Source organism: Salarias fasciatus, chromosome 19, assembly GCF_902148845.1.
Source record: "Salarias fasciatus chromosome 19, fSalaFa1.1, whole genome shotgun sequence".
Lineage (NCBI taxonomy): Eukaryota > Metazoa > Chordata > Actinopteri > Blenniiformes > Blenniidae > Salarias > Salarias fasciatus.
In genome coordinates this window covers 11177841-11201110 of record NC_043763.1, presented here as the reverse complement: position 1 = coordinate 11201110, position 23270 = coordinate 11177841, and the positions used below count along the sequence as shown (strand labels likewise).

The following is a 23270-nucleotide window of genomic DNA, read 5'->3' as shown; positions in this document are numbered from 1 at the left end:
CCATATTTAAAAACTCATCATGACTTTAGAGAACACAAATACACAGAGCATGGAAACCTGAATTATCACAGCTCAGTCTTTTGTGATATGTTGATACCACAACAACAATACATTTACAATATACTGTGCAGCCATACTAGTGTAAAACAAATAGTACTCATTATCTTGCAAGCTATTTTAAGTTGTCAGTGAATATTTGCTCCTATTTAAAGATTTGTAAGTTCCTTGTAAGGCCATGTTTGTTCACTGGGTGGCAGTAATGAGTCATTGCAGTGTACACACTCAGACTCACTGCATCATCTTGTGGTTCAAAGTGGTATTACAAGACTGTTTACCTTTCTTTAGGTTCTGTGATATGATGGGTAATTTTAGGATCTTATAGATTAAAAACATTACATACTAAACTTTATATGGTGTTTAAAAAACTATAATGACAGCATGAAAGGTTTTCTTTACCAGTATTGGTTAACTCACCAATAGCATATTAAGATACCGATAGAAGAAGTCAATCAAAATATAAAGATTTGCATATGAATTAAAATCATTGGCAAGTCATACGTTTTTGAGAGACATTGCATGACATTTTTCTCACAGCGTGTTTAAAAATGCATATATTATAAACGGAAAGAAATTGCTGGGATGAAACGTTGGAGCATCCCATATTTTGACATGTTTGTCATAATAATCGGTGTTCATACTGACAACCATGCTGTCATTTCACCCCATTATTTTTGTGTAAAATACAACAAAACATCCCTGACCGAGAAATGAGCCAAACCAATCCCAGGCTAGACTTGTGAATACTATAAAAATTAGACTGTCTTATTTTTAAACCCAGAAATGTTATTGTGTACAAAGTTACTAGGATATCTTCATCTGTAAAATCCAAGTATATTTTGTGTTGAATGTGGAGAGCTGTTTTTCAGCAATAATCCGATCCAAGATAAGATATATTGAGTGTACCACATTTAACATATACATTACATTAGTGAAGCTAAGAAGTTACTTGTAACTAAGAATTAAATGTCACGTATGAAAATGCAGTCTGAATCTTTGGGTTTATACTTTGTTTGCCTTTTACTGAAGTATTTAGCTTCCCCAAGTTGTTGCTTTAATGCAGAGGCTGCAATAGCTTAACTCAGACATCTGATGAGGTTCACAGCTGCACATAATCTTCTGTATTGTCCCAGTTTTTATTTTTTTCTTTTCCCGTGTTAATGACACCCTCATCACGACTCTCTCCATTCACAAAGCAAAATCCTGTCGTGACGGGAAGAACTGGCTCTGAACAGGCTGTGGGTGTCTAAGAATCCAGAGAACACGTCTAATTTTTGCAGCAGCCTCGCATCTCAGCCACACGCTGTCTTTCATTGAGCTCCTCTCAATATACACACTGAATAGGCTCACGCTGTAGGAAATGTACATTCAGAGCTGCTGCAGCATGTGATTAGGCTTTCAAAGAGCTTGTCACTTTTGAATTCCACCTCTGCCATCACTGAGATGCTCTGTCCACCGTTTTTAAACAGATACCTGGTGAATAGATGGATGAATGAAGTGAATTCATGTTCTTATCCAGATCATAAAACAGGTAAAAAAAAAAATTGATCTGGAAATGATGTTGACTGGAAAGACGACGTGTGCCTGTGTGGATCCTGACAGCCGGCTCCCCACTTTGTGTGTGGAGTGAGGCAGCTGCCGCTGTGCTCTGAAACACAGTCAGAGAGAGGAAAAGCGTCCTTAAACGTGGGCTGTTGTGTAATCCCTCCCAGGGCCCCTTTGCTATTTTTGTGCCTGGGTCCGCACGTCACGGTTGGGTATTTTCTCTGGTGACTAGCTCGCATCAATAGATCTTCTAATGTACACCCAGTCGGCCAGCAGCTTCATGACTGATGGGACTTTACCTTGCTAAATTCTTGCATTGTTGTTGCCCTGACATGAGGAGAATGGAGAAACGGACTATGCAGCATGAGGAATGTCACATGTGACTGTCGATATGGGACGGGGGACTATTCAAATGTCAGGTTTGTATGAGGATTGTGTTTGATATCTGAATGTCAGCTGCTCGTATGAGTCGAGGTTTTTCTCCCATCAGACCGGGAGCTTTCTGTCATTCTGATCGCAGTGAGAGCTGTTGCTATGTCTTATGTTGCTGTTAGAGCACCGTGCAGGCTATTTACCATCCAGCTTCTTTTGAAGCCAGTCGTCTCCTTATGATATTTATGGAGTTGTTGTCAGAGTGAGACTTCATGCCTGTTCCCTTTAATGGCCAACTTAGCGTCTAATGATGTAATGCAGCGGCAAAACGATGCTCTCCATGGCCAGCGTTTGTTTGCTCATTGTCCTCTCTCATGTGTGGAGAGCAGCGGAGGGATGTGCCTCGCGAGTGTCAGCTCCTCGCATAAATGCCACCGTAAAGTCATTTCTCCATACTGTACCACAGTCAGCCCACAATTGTCCGTAAACCCACCTACTGCCGCCCACCTGCCTCCTGTTGTTGCACGTCATTGCTGCTGCTGTGTCATATATTTTGTTGTATATAGGTGAATGCTTGTTGCAGGGAGTGAGAGACGTTTGCGGAGAAGCGCCTTCTTCCACATAAAAACCCGAATCTAGTGAGAGACTTGTCAATGAGACTCTGAATATGTCGGCTCTGCTGCCTCTCTATCGTGCTCAGTTCAAAGGTATGCATTGTTTCTGAGGGTCTTATCTCATTGTCACTCTGCACCCATATTCCCCCTTCCCTCCTCTTGTGACTCACAGAGGATGGAAACTAAGCAATGAGGTCAGATCGACCTTGAAAGGGAGCTCCCTACCAGGCCTCTGAATTTTTTTTTTTTTTTTTTTTTTTACCCCCAGGCACCCCACTTAGTTTACCTCCGTAAACCTCCCCGCTGAAACATGGATCGTTCCAATCTGAGCTCCCCTCCTCCCCCTCCTCCTCCTCCTCCTCCTCCTCCTCCTCCTGCTCCTCTAACCATCCTTCATATGCCTGCGTTATTTTTCTGTATCCTCCTGTGGAAGAAGCCCTCAAATCTGTATGAAAGCCGAGCTACTGAACCGTAAAGACCCCGAAAGAGGGGGTGAGCGTTTGCGAAAAGGACACAAAAGATAGATTATCATCCACACTGCTGCTTTCAAGCATCTCTCGGCATCTCAGGAGTCACCTTGGATTCATATCCTCTGGTTTATGCCTGAGCAGTGTGTGGTGCGCTAACAAAGAAAAAAAAAAAAAGGGAGTGAGAGAAAGCGAGTCGGAGGATGTCCTAATTAAGGGGAACTCAGAGGGTTTGAACCAGATAATCTTACATAACCTCGTTAGGGAGGACACTGCATTTGATACTAGGAAGATGGAAATGACGTGCCCTCAGATACCCATCCCCACGGTACGAAGGGAAAGTGTAGTGGTGAAACCAGTTCGCTCTCACCATGGGAGTGACAGTGTTTCTCGCTGGCATGTTTACCAACGGTACAGTCAGCAGTCGGCGTGGAGGGAATGACACTCAGACAGGTTGAGAGGACTTCATTCCTTAAGAGGCAAAATGTCACCATATGACAACAGTGCAGATTTAAGCTGAAGATTTTTTTTTTTTGTAAACAACTTGAAAGATTATCTTCATGGTGTGCAAACATCCTGCAAAATGTTTTTCTTGTCATTGTGCTGTCACACACTGTTGACAGCAGTTGAATTGTCACATTGAAGTTCAAAAGCTCAGTTTACGTCATTGTCCATGTTTTATTGTCAAAACTACGCTTGTAGACTCTCAGAATGTGTCTTTAGTTGTTGCCATGCAAAGGTTATTTTGTCTAGCTGGTTAGTGAATCGCATGTTTTCACTGAAAATGGAAACTTTTCAGTAAAATAAGGTTATGTTTCGAATTAACCCATTAAAGCCTGAGGCAACATCTGCCTCTGTTCTTTTACAGTTGTTTGTAATGAGGAGAATGAAGCCGATTGTGACGTGATCTCTGCAGAATAACGTGCATTTCGATGGATACTGTGCTGAAACAATGGCTTCATTAAACACATGGACATAACATTCAGCTCCAGAAGGAAAAATATCTTCACATCATGTTGAGTAATTAGCTAAATCTGATGTGTTATTATGTGTCTCCCATTCATTCAACTCGCACACATAGTCAAAATATATCTATACACGTGTACGATCATTCATGACACACATATCGCAGTACTGACATGCACTATAAATACCTCCGAACCAGGGCTTCAGGTAATTTGGGGCATCTGCCAGAGTTGACACGAGGTACAGGGATAAAGAGATTCATTTTTTTTTCCATTCCTGCTGTGATGGAGCTCATTATAAATTTTATGCTTAGGTTTTATTTGGAGGACTTTTGGGAAGCAGCCTTGAATAGCACTCACTTCCAAGCAATGATTTACACTCAGATTTCACTGAACAGCCTGACATTCATTCCAGGGTTTGCTGGAACATCTTTATGTGGGTCTTAGTTTATATTATTGCATCAGTTGGCTAACTCTTACTTGTTTCTTATTTCTTTCAGATGACCCTTCCCTGCAAACCACATGCATGATAATATCACTCCAGTTACATAACAGATATTGTACCTGAAAATCGATCTCAAAGGAAGTGACATTGGATTCATGGAGTCACTTGAAACTACTGCAGGGGTGAAAAACTCTGTTGAGGGTCAGGACAGAAATGCAGCAGCACAGAAAAAAGGCACATCGGAGTCTGTACAGACCAGAAGGAGTCTGTCAGTCGAATTGGAAGGCAAAGGGTGGCACCAACAAGCAGAAGTTCAAAGCAAAGACACGTGTGGTTTCAAAGAAATGTCTGACTCAGGGAAATCACTGCAATTAGAAGATCAGCACTCCCAAACCAAGTCCACAAGCCATCAAGACTACGAGGTGTCTCCATACCCACCACAGTCCACAAAGACGTATTCTGTTGGCAGACAGAAGGTTTCCGCACAGTCCCCTGGACCCACAACTCACAGGAAATCACCGGAAGTCCAACAACAGGGTTCCCATTCAGGAATGGATCAGCTGTCAGAGACGACATGTAAGGTGGACCTGAAACCACAGAAGCCAGGGAAGTATGTTTGTGATTACTGCGGAAGGGCATGTGCCAAACCCAGCGTGCTCAAGAAACATATTCGCTCACACACAGGAGAACGGCCCTATCCTTGCATCCCCTGCGGCTTCTCCTTCAAAACCAAAAGTAATTTATACAAACACAGAAAGTCCCATGCTCACTCAGTCAAAGCTGGAACAGTGCCATTCTCAGAACTAGGTTCTTACAATGCCAACACAGACCAGGGGTCCTTTGAAGGGGAAGGAGAGTTATACTCTGATGCTGAGCAAAGCACGGACACAGACGAGGACACTCTTAATGACCCGCTGCTGCTGCTGGACTCTCCAATGGAGGGATCAGATAACACGGCTGTAAAAGTACTAAATCTCATTGCTCAGAAAAGGGGAGCCACGTCAATGTCAGCTCAGGATGGTTCATCCCAACCCCAAGAAATCAATGCAGCTCCCGCCACTGTCGAGGCCAGTCGTGCAATTCAATCTTGCACAATCAAACAGAGGCTCGCACTCCGGCTGTCTGAAAAAAGAAGCAGTGACTCTGACCACAATCTGTCCCTCCCGAGTCAGTCGAGCAAGGGCAGCACCGACTCCGGCTACTTCTCGCGCTCAGAGAGCGCTGAGCACCAGACCGGTCCTCCCAACACAAACGCAAAGTCCTACCAAGAGATCATGTTTGGGAAATGTTATCGGCCAAGCCCAAAACAGACAACATCTTTTGTGGCTTGTAGTGCGGACTCAATTGAATATACAGGCAATCGCTCAGAAAAAGGCGTTTCTCGCGTTTTCACCCAGGAAAAAGACACCGTGGAGTCAATAAAAATAAACACAAAGTCGTTCACGAGGGAAGAGGTCAAGGAACCCCAGCTGGACGCTGGCTCCGACGTCGGGCCTCTGATGAGGAGCAACTCCATGCCAACATCTTCAGCGGTCTGTCTGACGATGCCTCAAGCCCTCAGAGGCAGCCACTCGTTTGACGAGAGAACGAGCACTGGGGGCATGAGGAGACTCAGGCGGCAAGCAGCTTTCGAGTTATCCGCGCATGATGGCCACACAGACACCGACAGCCACGGAAAGATGGGCGAGAGTGGCGTTACCCCCTCAGGATTGGAAATGGAAAATCACCCCTCCGTGGCGCCAAGCATGAGCCATCAGAGGCAGGCGATGGAGCTGGCAACGCGTAAGCGTCGGAAAGAAAAGCGAGAGGAGGAGGATTTACCGGGTCACTATGAGGGTCGTCACGAACATTGTGAAGAAATGTGTGATTCAAGCAAGGATTATGATGTAAAACAAGCTGCGGTAGGCATGATGGCTTTAGGAAAAGGACTGTCTCAGACTGACAGGTGTGACATGGACATATCAATCAGCTCAGAAATGTGTGGCCGAAAAACTTTGGGGAATGTAATTTCAGTTATTCAGCACACCAATTCAATAAACAGGCCTCACTCTGAACAGCCAGATGCTTACAAATATCACGGGCTGAGGCAGGAGAGCATGCCGTCGTTTCAAGCTATGGAGGCGAGTGAATCATATGAAATGGAGGGGAGTGACAGCAGGTTAAGGCAATCAGTTCAAATGGGGCCCAAACTTGTGCGGCAGCCCAATATACAGGTCCCAGAAATCAGGGTCACGGTGGAGCCTGACAGCCCGGAGAAAGCTCCAGAGGTGCAGGTGAAGGAACCGGAAAAGCACGTGGAGGAATTTCAGTGGCCTCAACGGAGTGAAACCTTAGCACAATTCCCTCCAGAAAAGCTCCCTCCAAAGAAGAAAAGGCTGCGACTGGCTGATATTGAGCACTCATCAGGTGAATCGAGCTTCGAGTCCGCCTGCACCAGCCTCTCACGCAGCCCAAGCCAAGACAGCAACCTGTCTTACAGCTCCACCTTCTCCTTTGACAGGGAGGAGAGCTTGAAGTCAGCCTCTCCAGCCAGGCACGATGAATTTGGCAAACCACTGGAGCTCCTGGCTGTGCCAGGGAGTGGGCACTCCCTCTCCGTGCTCAACCAGCGTCAACAACATGAAATGAGACGCTCCTCCTCCGAGCAAGCGCCTTGTAACTTGCGCAAGGAGTTCCCGGACGTACGCAGCATATCATTTGACTATGGCAGCCTCTCTCCAACATCCAAAGTTAGACACGTGGACATGAGCACTGTGAAAGAGAGGAGGAGGGGAAACTTGGTGAGACAGGAGTCATTGAATATGGATACTGAAGCAACACAAGTCCCATCACAAATGTTTCCGCAGTACTTCAGCAGCACGTCTCCTCCCTTCACTGCTGTCACTGTTCTGCCTCAGACTTTGCCAATATTTTCTACAGGGAATACATTTCCCCAGCTGTCACATCCCAGCCTCTTAGTTCCTGTAAGAATTCAGACTCATGTGCCATCCTACGGCAGCATCACCTACACTTCAGTATCACAGATTTTCGACAATCAGTGTGACGGCGTGAGCTCCACTACACCCACCATTCAGAGCCAGACCGCACGATTGTCTGGAAATCTTGATTCTCACAACACAAAGCCGCCTTTGGCGCACAACCTCAACGTTGAAGCCCTCGATTTGTCATCGGCCAAGCTGAAGACAGGCATCCCTCTCTCTCTGACCTCCAGAACGATCTCCACCACCAATGCCTCCAGTGGCGGTGCAAACAAACGGATGCTATCCCCCGCCAGCAGCCTGGACCTGTTCATGGAGGTCAAGCAACAGAAACGTGTGAAAGAGGAGAGAATGTTTGGGCAGATTGTGGAGGAGCTGAGTGCTGTGGAGCTGGGAAAATGTAATTTGAGTGAAGAGAAGGGGCACAGGTCGGAGATGCAGGGGGCACCAACACCTCATGCTGAGGATGACTCACGTAGGAGTAAATTTATCACACTTCAGCAAAAAGGGAGCGAGGCCACTGACCACGGCGTCGAATCCGCGATGGAAAGTAGCTGCCAGGAAACAAGCTCGCCTCCTTACTCCATGATATCAGTCAGCGAAGTGAAAGAAGCTGGCATGGAGAAACGGGTGCAGATGGATATGGTGGCACAGCTGGTTCCCAGTCAAGACATCCTGATCTCAGACGCCGAGCATTCAAGACTGTTATCTCAGTTTCCAAGTCTTCGCACGACGACAGGTGTGAGCTGGTGTTATCTCAACTACACCAAGCCGAGCTGCTCTCACGGCGGCGCCCCTTTCTCCTCTGTGTACGCCACCTGGTGTGTGAGCTCCCACAACCCCAACCCTCTTGAACTGAGCACCAGCGCTGCGTTGGCTCTGCTGCACTCCAGACAGAGGGGAGACAAGGTTATATACACCGTGGCCGCCATGTGTCAGCCTGGCACGGGAAAACTGGTTTCATCCCTCATCTTGTGGAGGCAGACCATGGAGCAGGTGAGAAAAAAACACCTCCAGTTGTAAAAGCATTCAAAACACTTGCTGGATTGAATATTAAATATTTGATTGGCCTTCAATAAATAATGGCAGCGCGCAAATATTTAAACGGCAAACATATTCATCCTCCGCGGATGTGTGTCAGTTAAACATATATATAATGGACAAATTATAAAAGGTCATAGATGTACAATTACAAACATAATACTTCAAAAGATCAAAGGAAAATATAATATATTTATTCCATTCGTCCATTTAATACCCTCTTTATATGGTCACAGATGCCAGTAAAACATAGACATGTCACCAGTGCTTCACAGAGAACACTAGCAGAGAAATCCCACACATCCACAGAGATAACGTGAAAAATCTTCACAGAAAGGCCCTGACCTAGGAATTGAACTGTGGGTCTTCTTGCTCTGAGATAGAAGTGTTAACTACCGCAGGAAAGGGTGCAGATGTCTTTCCAGTATTGACTGGACTTAAAGAATTCCCTTGGGGCTTTTCATGCCTTGGCAGATGAAAATGTCAGCAAGAAATAACAGTTTGAAATGTTAAAAGTTTGGAGAAGCTTATTAACTACAATTTGGCAAACTGCACACTTAAATGCCACAAGGATTCCCTGGCACTGGCATGCTTTTTTTTTTTTTTTTTTTTTTTTTTACCACTTCAACAGACTTAGACGGATGAAAATGTCCCTTTTTTGATATTAAAAGTCAAGCCTGTGCTTGGTTTCCTCCTCCAGCAAGCAGAATAATTCATGTTTGCAAAACATGCTGTGTAATGCCATGTGTGACACACAATACCAGACGCATCGCGTTACTCTGTCGATGTGGTGTCCACTTAAAATGGATGTTAACACAATGTTTGTTCGTCTGATTCAGCTGCAGAGGAAACCCGAGCCCAAAGAGGTGGACATCACCTACGGGAAGAAGGTGAAAGACATCAGCTGCAGAGCCAAAACTGCCAAGGAGGAGTGGAAAGAGAGGGAGGCCTCCACCGCGCAGACAGTGCCAACACGAATTAAGATCTTCGAGGGAGGGTCAGTCAAGTTATTAGTTATCATAACACTTTCTACTGGCTGGCAGGAGGCAGGAGATATTTTAGGATGTGAAGTGTGTGGCCTTTCAATCAGACTGTGCTCCATTTCCCTATTTAGGACTCTCTTAATGTTTGCGTGGCTTTAATCAGCAGTGAAACGCCGCATGTGTCTTTCAGGTACAAGTCCAATGAAGACTACGTGTATGTCAGAGGGCGAGGGCGGGGGAAATACATTTGTGAGGAGTGCGGGATTCGCTGCAAGAAGCCCAGCATGCTGAAAAAACACATCCGGACCCACACAGATGTGCGACCGTACATCTGCAGGGTGTGCAACTTTGCTTTTAAAACTAAAGGTAAGCATTTCAGAAAGACAGTTCACTTGCATTCACTGCAGTTGTTGTGAGAAGAAATGTATCTCAAAAAAAAAAAACAAGAAAAGAAAAAAAGAACATAGCGATAAGTTGAAAAAAAACCTTGAATTCCAAAAATTGAATAATCTACATTTCAATTCAGAAGCTCTGTTGTTTATGTTGCTGTTTGGAAGTTCGGTCATATGACCAAAAGCAGAAAAAGTACACACTTTGTCTAAGAAGAAATACAGGCTCAATTTTTAACTGCGGCAGTGAAAGGGGAAAAAAATTGGTGCAGAAATACACAAAGCATAAACAGTAAAAAGAGCAGCTCTTAGATGGGGATTTTAATCTCACTATTTCTATTGTTTGAGCTGATAACATTCAGTAATTCTCCTAAACGAAGCCAGAGATGTGAAAATGTTGATTCTCTGAAGCTGCTTTGTTATCCTTGTTATCCGATTCACTCTCTGTTATTTGGCTACAAGTTTTCCCAGTCACACACACATCATGTTCAAGAGCCTCCTTTCGTCCTACTCATCTGTTTTTTTTAGTTGTTGACTTTTAAGATCTACTGTGAAATAAATATGTGAATAGAGACACTCTCCCAAGTGTTCTTCTGACATCCATTGAAGATAAAAGTAATATTATAATTTGCTTCAGATGAAATCCAAACTGAAGTTTCTTTTTGCTTTGGAAACATAAACAGTGAAAGCTGTCAGATATTTCATTAACATGTGAGAACTATATGATGTAGTTCTCTAGAAGACGGATGGATAATTCAAAGAGGTTTTGTTAAAAATAAATTATTTCTTCAGGAAACCTGACTAAACATATGAAGTCGAAGGCACACATGAAGAAATGTCTTGAGCTGGGAGTGTCAGTAACAATGGATGACGCAGAGATTCAGGAGCACGGTAAGCTGTGACGCCTGTTACTGTTAAAGTAGTGACAATTAATAGAGTTTCTCAGCCGTTGTGTTGCAATACAGTCCGCCTATAAACTGGTGTGTTTCCAATTCAAAGCAGACGACATCCAACAAGAGTCCAAAGCTGAGGTGACGGCAATGACCAAACATCAGTTCTCCGATGCTGAAGACTCCGACGGCATGGACGAGGAAGTCGACGAAATCGACGAAGAGGACGACGAGGACGAGGAGTACGAGGGCGATTCCACCCCCAAGCTGCGTTCCAGAAGCACCAGTCCCCAGCCGTGCGGCGTCACCTCGCTGTCGGTCACCGCCACCGCCGCAGTCCACGGCTGCTCGCTCAGCTCTCTGCCCGGAGCCGACGGCCGCCAGCCGGCCTCCGGCCGCCGCTCGGGCTCGGAGCAGCGAAACGTCCTCGTAACTGAGCCCAGAGAGAAGTCCATGGACGAGGACTCCCTGACCATGCTGTCCCCGGACCAGAGCAACTTCCTGTTTGACCCTTACTCTTCTTGCCTGCTGTCCCCCGGCTGGGAGTCCCCCATCAGGGAGCCCTCCCCGTCGCGGCTGCGCTATCCGTCGCCGAGGCGGGAGCTCTCCCAGAGAGGTCGCTCCTCCCCCAGGTGGGATACCTCCCCCCTGAGGCCCGGCTCGCCCGGCTTCTCTCCCATCCAGCACCCGTCCCCAGTGTCCATGGAGCGGCCTATGTCTCCGGGGACCGAGCTGGCGGGGAAACGGGAGTCGTCGGCGAGGGGCAGGCAGAGGGTGGTGCTCAGGGCCGTCTCCCCCCGCAGAGGATCGCACCAACATAAAGGTGGCAGCGATAAAACCAGACACCAGGCCAAGATGGAGATGGCACAGCAACATGGAGCCTTTGAGATGGAAATGGTACGTTGAAGACATACTCTGTACTGTTCAGTCAATCCTGACATCAAAATTATCGTATTAACAGGATGATAAATTAAAGATAAATAAAACACTTAATTTTTAATATAAAACAACTGTTAACTACGAAATTGCCAATGATTAACTATAAATACTCGGTGAAAAACAGGAAGCAGGTGATTAGTGGACCTTTCTGTGTGGAGTTTGCATGTTTCCCTCCATGTGTGGATAAGTTTACTGCAGGTTAAAATGTATTTGCGGATAATTGGTGACTGTAAATCACCAGTAGGTGTGAATGTGAGTTTTGTCCTGTGTTGGACTGGCGACCTGTCCAGCTTGTAACCTGGCTTCATTTAGGGTCCGCTGCCATCAGCGCCTGTAGTTGGATAAATTGATATATAAAGACCATGATTAGTAGTACCTTTTGAAGCATTTTAATGAGTTCCGTATAACGGACGGAATTATAAATTCAACAGATTATTTAGTTTTTGGATGAGTTCTTCTCCACTGTGTGATTTCGTCTTGTTAAAACTTAATAATCTCTGCACTTCGTCATGATTTCTAACTAATGTTTTTTTCACATGAGAAATGCTCTTGGCAAAGTTGAGGCTGCTGCTGCTAACTCTGCCAATCTGTCATTGAAGGATCAAAGGAGCGGCTTGGCGTCGACTCTGCCCGGCGCTGCCAGTTCTCATCACCAGAACATCCTCAGCCACCTCCCCCTCCACTCCCAGCAGCAGGCCCACAGCTTGCTGCCCGTGGTCCCCGTCGGAGGGCTCCAGATGTCGCCCTCCCCGTCCTCCTCCTGCCCCGACGCCAGCCCCGCCTCTGCGCCGAGCCCCCAGAGCAGCGAGGGCCAGCGCTGCAGCAGCAGGGAGGGCTCGCTGCTCGGCCCCGAGACGGGAGGGGAGGACGGCGGGGCCGAGAGGAGCCCCGACCCCGGCGGACAGGAGGAGAACGTCCAGAACTGCCTGAAAGCCATCGCCTCGCTGAAGATCACCACAGAGGACCCTCACTAAATATAAAAAAAAAACCTCCGCTTTTCTGTCTCCTCGATTTGACCCAGGAACACACTCCGCCCTCTCTCCGCTACACCTGCAAACTTGTCATCTTCGGCCCTTTAGGCACATAACCTCAGCGTTACTCCATTAGAGGCAATATAATAACACTCCCTCTGGTCTTGCACATTCTCCAGCCAGCTTCTTCGTGGAGATCAAACCACCTCAGCGAAGAAGGAGAAACCAATGCCGTCTGATGTGCTCTGTCTGCAGAGGTTCTTTGAAAACAGTTGGATGAGCAGCAGGGTGTTTTTTTTTTTTTTTTTTGCAAGGTGGAGAATCATTATTGGGTGCAGGTGCAATATGGAAAGATATTATGCTAATATGCCTTTGTCTGACATAGTAGTTTGCGTACAATTGCACATGAATTATATTTATGGATTCTGTACAAATGTCCTTAACATATACTCCTTCTTAGATGCATACAAACAGTGTATTTTACTGTGTGTACTTTGAAAATAGACTGTTGTTTATGTAATCATATCAAGGTGTGATGCAGTAGTGCAGTAAAATAAAGACTATTTATAAGGGGAAAAGTATGTGTATTATGAAAAAGTCTGACCAAATTTTAAGTAGACGCTTCTTGTGCAGTTTGGTGCTTCTGATCAAGCGGCAAGGGTCTGTGCCTTTATTTTGCTTTTGACCGTTTCTTTATGGGAAAGTGGCTGTCGTTATTTGTTGTTGGATAAGGAAAAAGATGGGGAGCGCTCTTCAATGCAGACGCGTCTGCGCTTTGGGAGAGTCAGCTCAGAGGAAAAAATAAAAAGCTTTGTTCCTTTTTTTTCTTTTCATTTCTTCCTCTGTCAGTTGCTCCTGACAGACAGACGCAGCTTGATTTACGTACGTGAAACAATCTTAAAAAAGAAAAAAAAAAATGTTTATGTTGCTTTTTTTTTTTTTTTTTTTTTTCTTAATGTTGTGGTTTTTATCTCGGTAAAAATGCATGGGATTTGCTATTGCACAAAAATAGAGGAAGTAATTATGTAATTATGAAAACTGTAAGATGTATTTATATATTAGAACGTAAGCACTTATTGATACTGGTAAATATTTGACTACTATTTATATGGTATATCTGTACTTATGCAGCAGTGATGCAGTTATGCAGTGAGCCACGCTGGCATTGCTTTTAATCTCATGTCTTTGCTTTGAATAAACAAAACAGCTTTTTATTAATTCCCCCCCCCCCCCCTCCCCTCCCTCGCTTATACAGATGACCATAAGCATTTTATGAGTTGTAAAAGATGCACTTTCATCCCCTCATCCTCGATGTTTTGAACTGACTCAGTCCGTGGAGAAACGGGGGAGTGGAACGCGTTTGGTTCTCTCGCGGTTTTGAAAACATTCCAGTTGTTTTTCCACTGTTTCTCATTGTGTGAATAACATGTTGCACACAAATCCGAAGGGGCTATGATGATCAGTCAGTCGTACATTTTCCTGCGTTTCGAGTGTTTAACTGGATAAATCAATATCACTTACTGTAAGTAATGCTAAATTAATGATGTTAATAGCATGAATTGGTCGACTATTACTGTGCTTCAGCTCAAAATGTGAGTAATCATTCACCAAATGCATTACTTCTTCTCTGTATATATACGTGTATTTTTATGATTTAAACTATTTTTGCAGTGTTGAATTCTGAAAAAAAAAACTTTTTATGTGGATTGTTTATATCTCTTTATGAGGTAAAATGTCTGCAGCTGACGTGAGGAAAGCCGGTTTAATGAGGGCGGAAATAGCACAGTGTTCATCGCTAACACGGTGTCTCACCTTTTTAAAAAAAAAATTGTATTCGCGTCTTCGGGTGGCTATCGGTTTGAGAACGGATTTTCAAAATAAAAAAAAAAAAGAAACACTTTGTTCACTCATGTTTACATAGAAAAAGATTTTTTAAAAGGTGCACTGCTTTAACTTTGTGTTTCCCTTTCTGAAGATGTATGTAGCTTTGATTTCACGGTCGTGTACTTTTCTTTGTCGTGATATCGGTGCAGAACGCTCATAAAATGTGAAGGGAAAGTGAAGCCTTTTCTTTGCTTTTGCATACAGTATGTATTCAGATTGTGTTTGTGTTCTGTTTCCGTTTTTCTTTTTTCTATTGTGTATTCATATTAACTGAACTGCATTGTGCCTCTCATGTCTATGGAAATTCCCTGTAAAACACACAGAGGACAAATCATTTTACCTCTCAGCTAAGAATTTTTTGAGGGAAAAAAAAAGCCTCAGTAGCCAATCTGTTGTTCAGCTATTTGCATCAAAAACTGGTTAGTCAGGACGGAGTGCCTCTTTTATGCTATGAGGAATTTATTGTTTGGTGCTCTACTTTTTCAGATTAAATCCGAAATTGTTTTAAAAGAATATACTTCTAACCCAAGGATGTGTGTTGCCGCTTATTTCGTGGTCCCTTTATTATTCAAAATGGCCTCTATACTGCTTGTCCTGCATAATTCAACACTGTTTCGAATTAGCCTTCACTTGAATAGGTTTTCAAATGAAATCATTCACATTTTATCTTCATGGGAGTGTGAAAAGTGCAAAAAAAGAAAAAAAAAACACACGTGAATAATTACAGAGACTACAAGCAGTGACATCCTCTGGTAAAGAATGATCACTGCAGTCAAAACACGGAGCAGGAAAGAACAAATGGATGCTTCCAGAAATAGTTTTCACCTTGTGGATAATATCCAGAAACACTGAAGTTTGACTTGTCTGTTGCAGATCTGCCGCAGACGATTCCTGCTATTAAACACTGCGTGTATTGAGCACATATTGAGGAGGAAGTGATCTTTGTGGCACATTATGCCGGCTCTGACGCTCTCCTTTGGGCTGTGGAGGAGGTCTGTTCTAATTCTGGCCAATTGGAAGGACAGATTGGTGTATTTTTTTTTTTTTTTCCCCTTTCCTCTCCTGCTCAGTCACCAGGCTTGTCAGGCCCATTTGTTAGAATAATTATACGGCTGTTAACAGCTTAAAATAAAATGAGCACTGCCTTGGTTTGAAGTGGTGGAGGCATCGCATAAAATGGCTGCTTGAGATCTGAACTGAAGGACTGATTGCATCCACGCATTCTGCCGGACACACACATACATACATACAGTCTGGAGGTGGATTTCAAACTAAGATTGCGATCACCCTACGGTGTGTGTGTTTTTTTTTTTTTCCCACGAGGCGTCCTGGACGGAGACGTGCAGCAGTGTGTCTCTGTCCTCCCTCTCTCTGCTCAGGGTGAGCTGTGCTCCTCTGGTTTATTTTGAGGTGCTCTTATCACAGCTGTTGTATCTGTGGTGGCAGGCTGTCCGAGCCCCTCGACACTCTTCCTTTTCCCCCTCCAGCCCTTGGTCCTGGTAAGACCCTGCTTGCTCATTTCCCTGCTTCCTCAGGGGCTTTTTTTTTTTTCTCTCCACATAAATAACATCAAAATAACCTTAAATGTGATGCTGAGGACAGTTTCCAAACCTCTTTTTACTAACAAGTGTTGATCTGAATTCCATGGCTCTCTCCAGAGTGTTGAAGAAGGGAAGGAGTTAACAGTGTCCAGAATCTCCTCTACTTTTTGTTAAGTACAAGGAAAAAAAAAACGTCTTTCATTAAAAAAAGACCTCAGATTATTTTGCTTTATTGTACATAAGAGTTGCAGCTTCCTTGCACAGAGAAGAAGTCAAATAATCCCATTTCCTTGCCACATATTTCCAGAAGAATTTGAGATTCTGGTCGCAGATGAGCTTGCTTATGTAACTTGTGCATGCCTTTTCCTTTTTTTCTTGGTGGAAGAGAATATTAATAGTTGAAAAATGCACTTTTTTTTATGCGAACAACCACTGACACTGACATCAAAAACAGTGGATTAGAAATAAATAAATAACGTGCCCATATTAAGAAGTTCCTAAAATAGCTCGGGGGTCTGGAACAGGTGCCATGTGCTCTGCTTGTGAAAGCACAGGCAGTGTGAAGGCTGCACTAATTTTATGCACGTAAACAGGCTCTGGCTGTGAGCCTGTACAACTCCAGCAGGCAATAAGGCATTTACACTCTTTAATCTGAATTTCGGTGGAGTGACGCGTTCAGTTTTTTGACGATTCCACTGAGGAGGGAGCGGAAAGAGGTCGAGGTAGTATCCGTTACAAAAACAAAATCAAGGCCATTTTCCATGTGTGGCAGAAACACTGAAGAGGCCACCTGGCAGCAGCGGGACTGTAACTCCTTATTTCTGTTGCATTTGTTTGAGTTTTCTTAAAGATTCAATAACATCATCCTCATGCTAAGCATCACTTTTCTTACATCTACCTTAATGCTGAATTTCTTGTGTTGCAAAATGAATGAATGAATGAATGCTGCAGAAGCGACAAGGTTAAACTGAGAGAGAGAGAGAGACACTGTGGCAGAGAGGAGGCTTCAGGTAGATATTCTGATTTACCCAAAAATAGCTCAATGTTAAGTGATTAACTGTGTTTGTTTATGCGACATAATACAAAGAAAAATATAGCAGCCATAGAAGGAGGCCATGTTTTTGGTCATTTTACTGTAATATGCACCAGATGGAATCCTGAAAAAAAAAAAAATTTGGGTGGAAGGGTTAGGGTTGGGGACAATCGATTTATAATGTAATCATCTGTCTTGGCACCAAAACAAAGGAACATGTAGAACTGTCAACACTAATTGCAGGTTATTATTATGCTATTATTCCCTGATATGGCCCCCATGGAGGTCAATGTGTGACCTTACATGGATGTTTTGATATCTAGTTGTATCTTTTTTAGTCACAAGTTCTATTTTTTTAATGATAAACTGCAGTTCTTTAAAAATACTCACGCTCAAAAAGAAAACAAAGAACATTATCCACACTTTAGTCAAAAGTTGTCTGCACTGTTTGCAGTGTAGTGAAGTAATAACTTCCTTTTCTTCGGGATATTTCCAGCTCTCCCACTGGCTCGGAGATAAGAGCGAGGTCAGCGCTGTATTTTAAAAGCGTCTCTTATGCGCAGAGCTCAAGGTTGTCCACGCCGACCCTATAATTTCACAGCTGTTGATAAAAGTAGCTCATATTTTATCTGGTCTAAGAGGTGGGAGATGATTCCCCCAACGGTGGGTTTTATTACTTTATCGTCATTCCACCAAGCTGTCACATTTTAACCGATAATGAACCAACGATTTATAAACGGAACAATGCAAATATAGATATAGTTTTCTTTCACATTCATTAGCAACCAATCAGCAATACACTTCCAAATATCACCAGACGCAAATCAGACATTTTCTTGGCTTTCAAGATAAAAGAGGAAAAAACACAACTTTTTTTGTCTCATTTGTGTTTGGTGAAAGTACATAAAATTAAAATAAACTATTTCCTTTATTCCTGTTTTAATAAAGTGGAAGTGAAGAATGCAAACTTCTGGAATTAAAAAAATAAAAAGTCACATCTCCCTCTGGCTTTGTGATAACAGTCACAGAGGTCAATGTCATCCGCGATGACGAGAAGTTTTCTCTGCTCTGAACTCTGAACATTTTCTCGCTGGAAATAACTTGAAGTCTGGTTGATTCTCATCAGGACATGTTTCATAACGGAGCAGCACAGTGTTGTTTTGATTCACACGCTGCTCTGCGTGGAGGGTGCATGCTGTATAAGATGTTTTCTGAAGACTCCTGATTTCCTCCCACAGCCCAAAAACATCCCTTTAAAGCTATTTGATGGCTCTAAATGACCAGTAGGTGTCTGCTTGTCTCAGCAGCCTGTGGCCTTTTGTTGGACAAACTGATTTAGAAGTAGATGGACGTTTGCTAAAAATCCCTAAAACGCCTGTTTATTTGGATCACTAAAGAAAAGTTTTGCGTTTGCGGTGAGATAGGTGGACGTTATGGATGAAGTCAAATCTTTTGCAAATCAGCAACAAAGATTTGAGAAACTGATCTGCAGCCACCATTATGTCTGCGTTGAAGAAGATTTACTGACTCCAGCTGCAGAGCAGAATTCAGATTTTAAACTATTAGCTTACCAAACGTCTACCATTAAGTGGGCAGGCAGCAGGGGAACATCATCAATCACAGGTCAACGTTTTCCTCGACATCTGCTGTTATTCTGGCCCAATTTAGAAAGCAGTGGTGTAAATAATATTGCTGATGTAGCCTCAATGCCACAGCGGCCCGGAGCACAGAGGTAATGTTACCAGAATCACTCGTGCTTTTCCTGTCAACAGCTATGCAGTGACAGAAAAACAGCTTGGGCCACACACAAAGGAATTTATAAATCATAAACAAAAAAAAAAAAAAAAAAAAAAATATATATATATATATATATATATATATATATATATATATATATATGTTTTAAAAACAACTGTTTTGACTGTGTAAACCAGTAAATGCTATTGAATGCAACATGTAGCTTCCAACAAGTCGAGCATACCTCCATCGCAGAACTTGTTCTTCTCTTGGAACCAGGAAGTAACGAAAATGGAGGCTTGTCAGAAGAGCAGCGCAGCACCCACGGGTCCCGAAGCGTCGCCAGGCGAGGACCGCCACATCGACCTGACAGAGGACCTCGCCCAGCAGCTGGAGGACATCATTAGCACCTACCAGGCGGCCGAGATCCCAGCTGAGCCCGAGGACGCCGAGGAGGTCACCGTCGCCAAAGAGGCGGAAACCCGCAAGGACCAGAAACTGGAGAAGAAGATGCTCAAAAATCTTGGTGCTTCGCCTTTCTTCTCTTTTTTTGGTGGTGAGGGGGGGGCGATGTTTTATTGATTTTTACTGTGGTGGGTTTGATTCAGCTCACTCAGCAAAAGTCCTGGTTGTACTGAAACCGATCGGGGTGTAAGCAGAGCCGTAAAGCGTGTAAGCGCATCCATCTGCAGCAGACGCGCAGGTAAAATAGTGTTTCCAAACGTCGTCTATAGTTCGAGTCAGCTGACTCTGGTGCTCGGAAGGTTTTTCACGGTATGAGGAGAGAAGGTTGCTTTAATGGTATGTGACTTTTCCAAATCAGCACTGAGATGAAGAAAGTTTGAGGAAGTTTAACGTTGTTTTCTGTGTCTGACCAGGGAAAGAAGCCATGCTGCTGATGCAGAGTCTGAATAAACTCGACACTCCTGAACAGAAACTGGAGGCCATCATCAAGAAGCATGCAGAGCTGGTGAGAGGAGGAGAAAGCAAGGCAGACAGAGAAGAAAAACAAAACATATCTTCACACTCGAGAGACATTTCTGTGTGTGTGTGTGTGTGTGTGTGTGTGTCTGTGTGTGCAGTTGGAGGAGCATCGCAGCGATCAGAAACAGATGAAGGTTCTGCAGAAGAAACTGCTCCAAGTGATGAAGGAGAAGGACCAGCTGCAGAGCGAGCACAGCCGGGCTGTGCTGGCTCGCAGTAAACTGGAGGGGCTGTGCCGAGAGCTGCAGAGACACAACAAAACCTTAAAGGTACCGAGACTCCTCGCGTCACAGGTCGGCACGCGGTATCGGGGCAGGAATTAACAAACAAGCGTCGACATGCTGGATCCGAGCGGGTGGAGGGGACATTTTGCTGAAAGTTGACGTCTGCTGCCAGGTGGGGTCGCCATATGTCCCGCTCCACGGGAGACTCGACATCAGCTGGCACTAAAAATCAGCCATTATGTCAAAGCTCGGGATGTGACCTCCTCCAACATCACACCAACAGTCTCTGGTGTGAAACACAGCGCTGACGGCCAAAGATTTCCAGACCTCCATATTCTTTTGTTTTGCTCATTTTGGCACAGACATACTAAGATGTCTTCCTGTATGTGATACAGACCAGCAAATGCATATTGCATACAAATTTGCATTCAAGAAAAAACAAAAAAATATGATAGAACAATAAAAAAATAAATACAGAGAAGCACACTGGAAGGAAACCAGATTAAAACAGAATAAAAATCAAGTAGGTATAAATAAATGCTTTTCCGAATCAGGATTGGAAACTGAGACACAATTAAAAAGGATTTAGGAGACTGGGGGTTTAATATTGTTGCAGCTCCATTTATCCTCCATCTAATTCAGGGTCCCTGGAGTTGATCCCAGCTATGGGACCAGGATTTAGCTTTGTGTGTTTGGAACTGGTTCTATTTTACCTTTTACCGCTCTGCATCCCCAATCGAACTCTCTCTCTCAGCAGGAATCACATCTAATCGTGTTCTGCAAGCATAATGTCCTTTAAACTCATTCTCACAAAGGAAGCATCTAAAAGTGCTTTACATTGAGACAAGCTGTATTTTTGCACTGAATGCATCGCTGCTAACGTCCTTCCCTGAACTGACAGGAGGAGACCCTGCAGCGCTGCAGAGAAGATGACCTCAAGAGGAAAGAGATCACCACCCACTTCCAGGGAACGCTGAGCGAGATCCAGGCCCAGATCGAGGAGCACAGCACCCGCAACACCAAGCTATGTCAGGAGAACAGCGCTCTGGCAGAGAAGCTGAAGGGACTCATTTCACAATACGACCAGCGAGAGGCGGTATGGATCCCACCACAGCAGGTTCACAGCAGACCGTCACATGAGGCCGGGACATTTTCCAAGAACATTCACAAAGTTCACTTGTCCTTTACAGCGGCTAAAGTTCACTTATGCAAACCTGCACACATCTGGGCCAGTGAATTATTTGCAAATTTTATATAAGTTCTCCATTTAATAGTTACAGGATTTCAGTTGTAAACAGCCAAACCCCCCCAAGCGAGACCTGAAACAGCTCCTTGTGTGAAAACGACTCATAAATCCACCTGAATGTCTTCCAGAACCTGGAGAAGGTCTTCAAACACAGAGACCTGAAGGAGAAGCTGCTAGAAACCAAACTCACACAGGCCAACATGTTCCTGAAGGAGGCCGAGGAGAAGCACAAACTGGAAAAAGAGCATGTACGCTTTCTGCATTCAGCGTCTTCACTGCACATTTATGATTATAAGTCCCCTGACGGCCCTCTTTTGTTGAACATCTCAATATCTCACAGCTGCTAAAACAAGCCGCGGAATATAAATTGCAAGTGAAGGTCATGAAGGAGCAAGAGATCGATATGAAAACCCAGGTACAGTACCGGAGCATAGCGGACAGAGCTGGCTTGTTTTTTTTTCCCCCCCGGCTCCCTGGAGAAACATATAATGTGTTGTCGCCGTCTCTCCTCAGCTCGATATGTACTCCAAGAAGTTTGATGAATTCCAGGGCACAGTATCAAAGAGTAACAGCGTCTACAGCAGCTTCAAACAGGACATGGACAAAGTAAGTATGATTTCAGAGAACATTTGAAGTCAGTTGCAGGATATTAGTGAGATTATTGAGTTTATCTGAGAAAACAAAGCAGACAAATACTAAGAGGAAAGAGTACTTTTCAAACGGCGCCTCAAAAAAAACCTGACACCTCGTATATATACTTCACTGTCGCAGCTATTTTTGGAGGACGCTCTGATTGTGTGCGGTGTAACATGATTTTTTTTGTGTGTTGTAGATGGCAAAGAAAATGAAAAAGCTGGAGAAAGAGTGTCAGTCATGGAAGACTCGCTTTGATGGCTGCAACAAGAGCCTCATCGACATGGTGGCAGACGTAAGACACTTATCGGCCTCCGACGACGAGGATTTGATCATTTCTATTAAATCAGGCTCATCAGAAGAAGCTTGTTTACTGGACTTTCCCTCATATGCTAATAAAGTTTTGATTGTTTTGCAGAGAACAATCAAGGAAAAGGAGTTTGAGCTTCTCACCATCAAGAACCAGAAACTGGAGAGTCTGTGTCGGGCTTTGCAAGAGGAAAGGAAGAACCTGTATGAGAAGGTGCAGGGAGCTGCAGACGCCAGCACTGCTGAACCAACAGAGAAGAAGAAGGAACCCGGGGCCCCGGAGACGCCTGAGGAGCCAAAGCAAGACCGTTCCGAGCAGAATCCCACAGCCTCCGCCGAGACGCCGACACTCGCGACCCCACTGTCCCAGGAACTGGCCAAACTGAAGGCGGAGCAGGCCCTGCTGAAAGAGATGGCCGGCTCTTTCACCGTCTCCCACATTGCTCCCACGGAAACCAGCACCAGCCAATCAAACGGACTCTCTGAGGGCGTCCAGGAGCCACAGGAGAACCACACGAACGAGGAGCAAGAGGTTCACGACGACGCGTACCAACAACAAAGAAACGTGGAGATGGAATCGGTTGATTGATGCTGAAACCACGTGTTTGTGTGAGATTCTTCGCAATAAAAACAAAACCGCTGTCTCTGTGTCTGATGCTTTGGTAAGATTGAAGACAAAACCGGGCAGGTTTATGAGAAAGTGGATTGATTGTGTTCGTTCACACAGTAATGGTGCTTGGGGGTCCCTGAAAACGCAACTTTTTGAAAAACAGCTCCCAATGTGGAACCTTTCAAAAGTGATCTGACTCCATCTTGAAGTTACAACTTCACTGAAGCGTTGATAGTGCTTTTGCTTTTACACATGTAAGATGCAAGAGTGGACTGACCATAACAACAATGGGAGTCTGGCATGCTAACTACATTGTTTCAGTGCAAACATGGAGTTTTTCTGAAACAAAACAATTCATTTTCACTCAAAAGGTTCATGTTCATGTAAACAGGGCCTAACTCTGGATGAAGGCA

At 44.3% G+C, this 23270-nt stretch overlaps 2 protein-coding genes across 2 annotated transcripts; both read left to right on the top strand.

Annotated features, from left to right (window-relative positions):
- The first annotated feature begins 1716 nt into the window (after window positions 1–1716).
- hivep2b (HIVEP zinc finger 2b) lies at window positions 1717–14914 on the top strand. The gene is made up of 7 exons (XM_030116332.1): window positions 1717–2021; window positions 4521–8439; window positions 9324–9481; window positions 9658–9833; window positions 10649–10747; window positions 10856–11643; window positions 12285–14914. Exons 2-7 carry the CDS (start codon window positions 4621–4623, stop codon window positions 12657–12659), a joined length of 5415 nt encoding a protein of 1804 aa, XP_029972192.1. The 5' UTR covers window positions 1717–2021; window positions 4521–4620; the 3' UTR covers window positions 12660–14914.
- A 943-nt stretch (window positions 14915–15857) lies between these two features.
- Window positions 15858–22891, top strand: txlnbb (taxilin beta b). The gene is made up of 10 exons (XM_030116333.1): window positions 15858–16039; window positions 19131–19377; window positions 19730–19821; window positions 19934–20104; window positions 20961–21155; window positions 21434–21553; window positions 21646–21720; window positions 21819–21911; window positions 22138–22233; window positions 22357–22891. Exons 2-10 carry the CDS (start codon window positions 19143–19145, stop codon window positions 22834–22836), a joined length of 1557 nt encoding a protein of 518 aa, XP_029972193.1. The 5' UTR covers window positions 15858–16039; window positions 19131–19142; the 3' UTR covers window positions 22837–22891.
- Window positions 22892–23270: the final 379 nt, after the last annotated feature.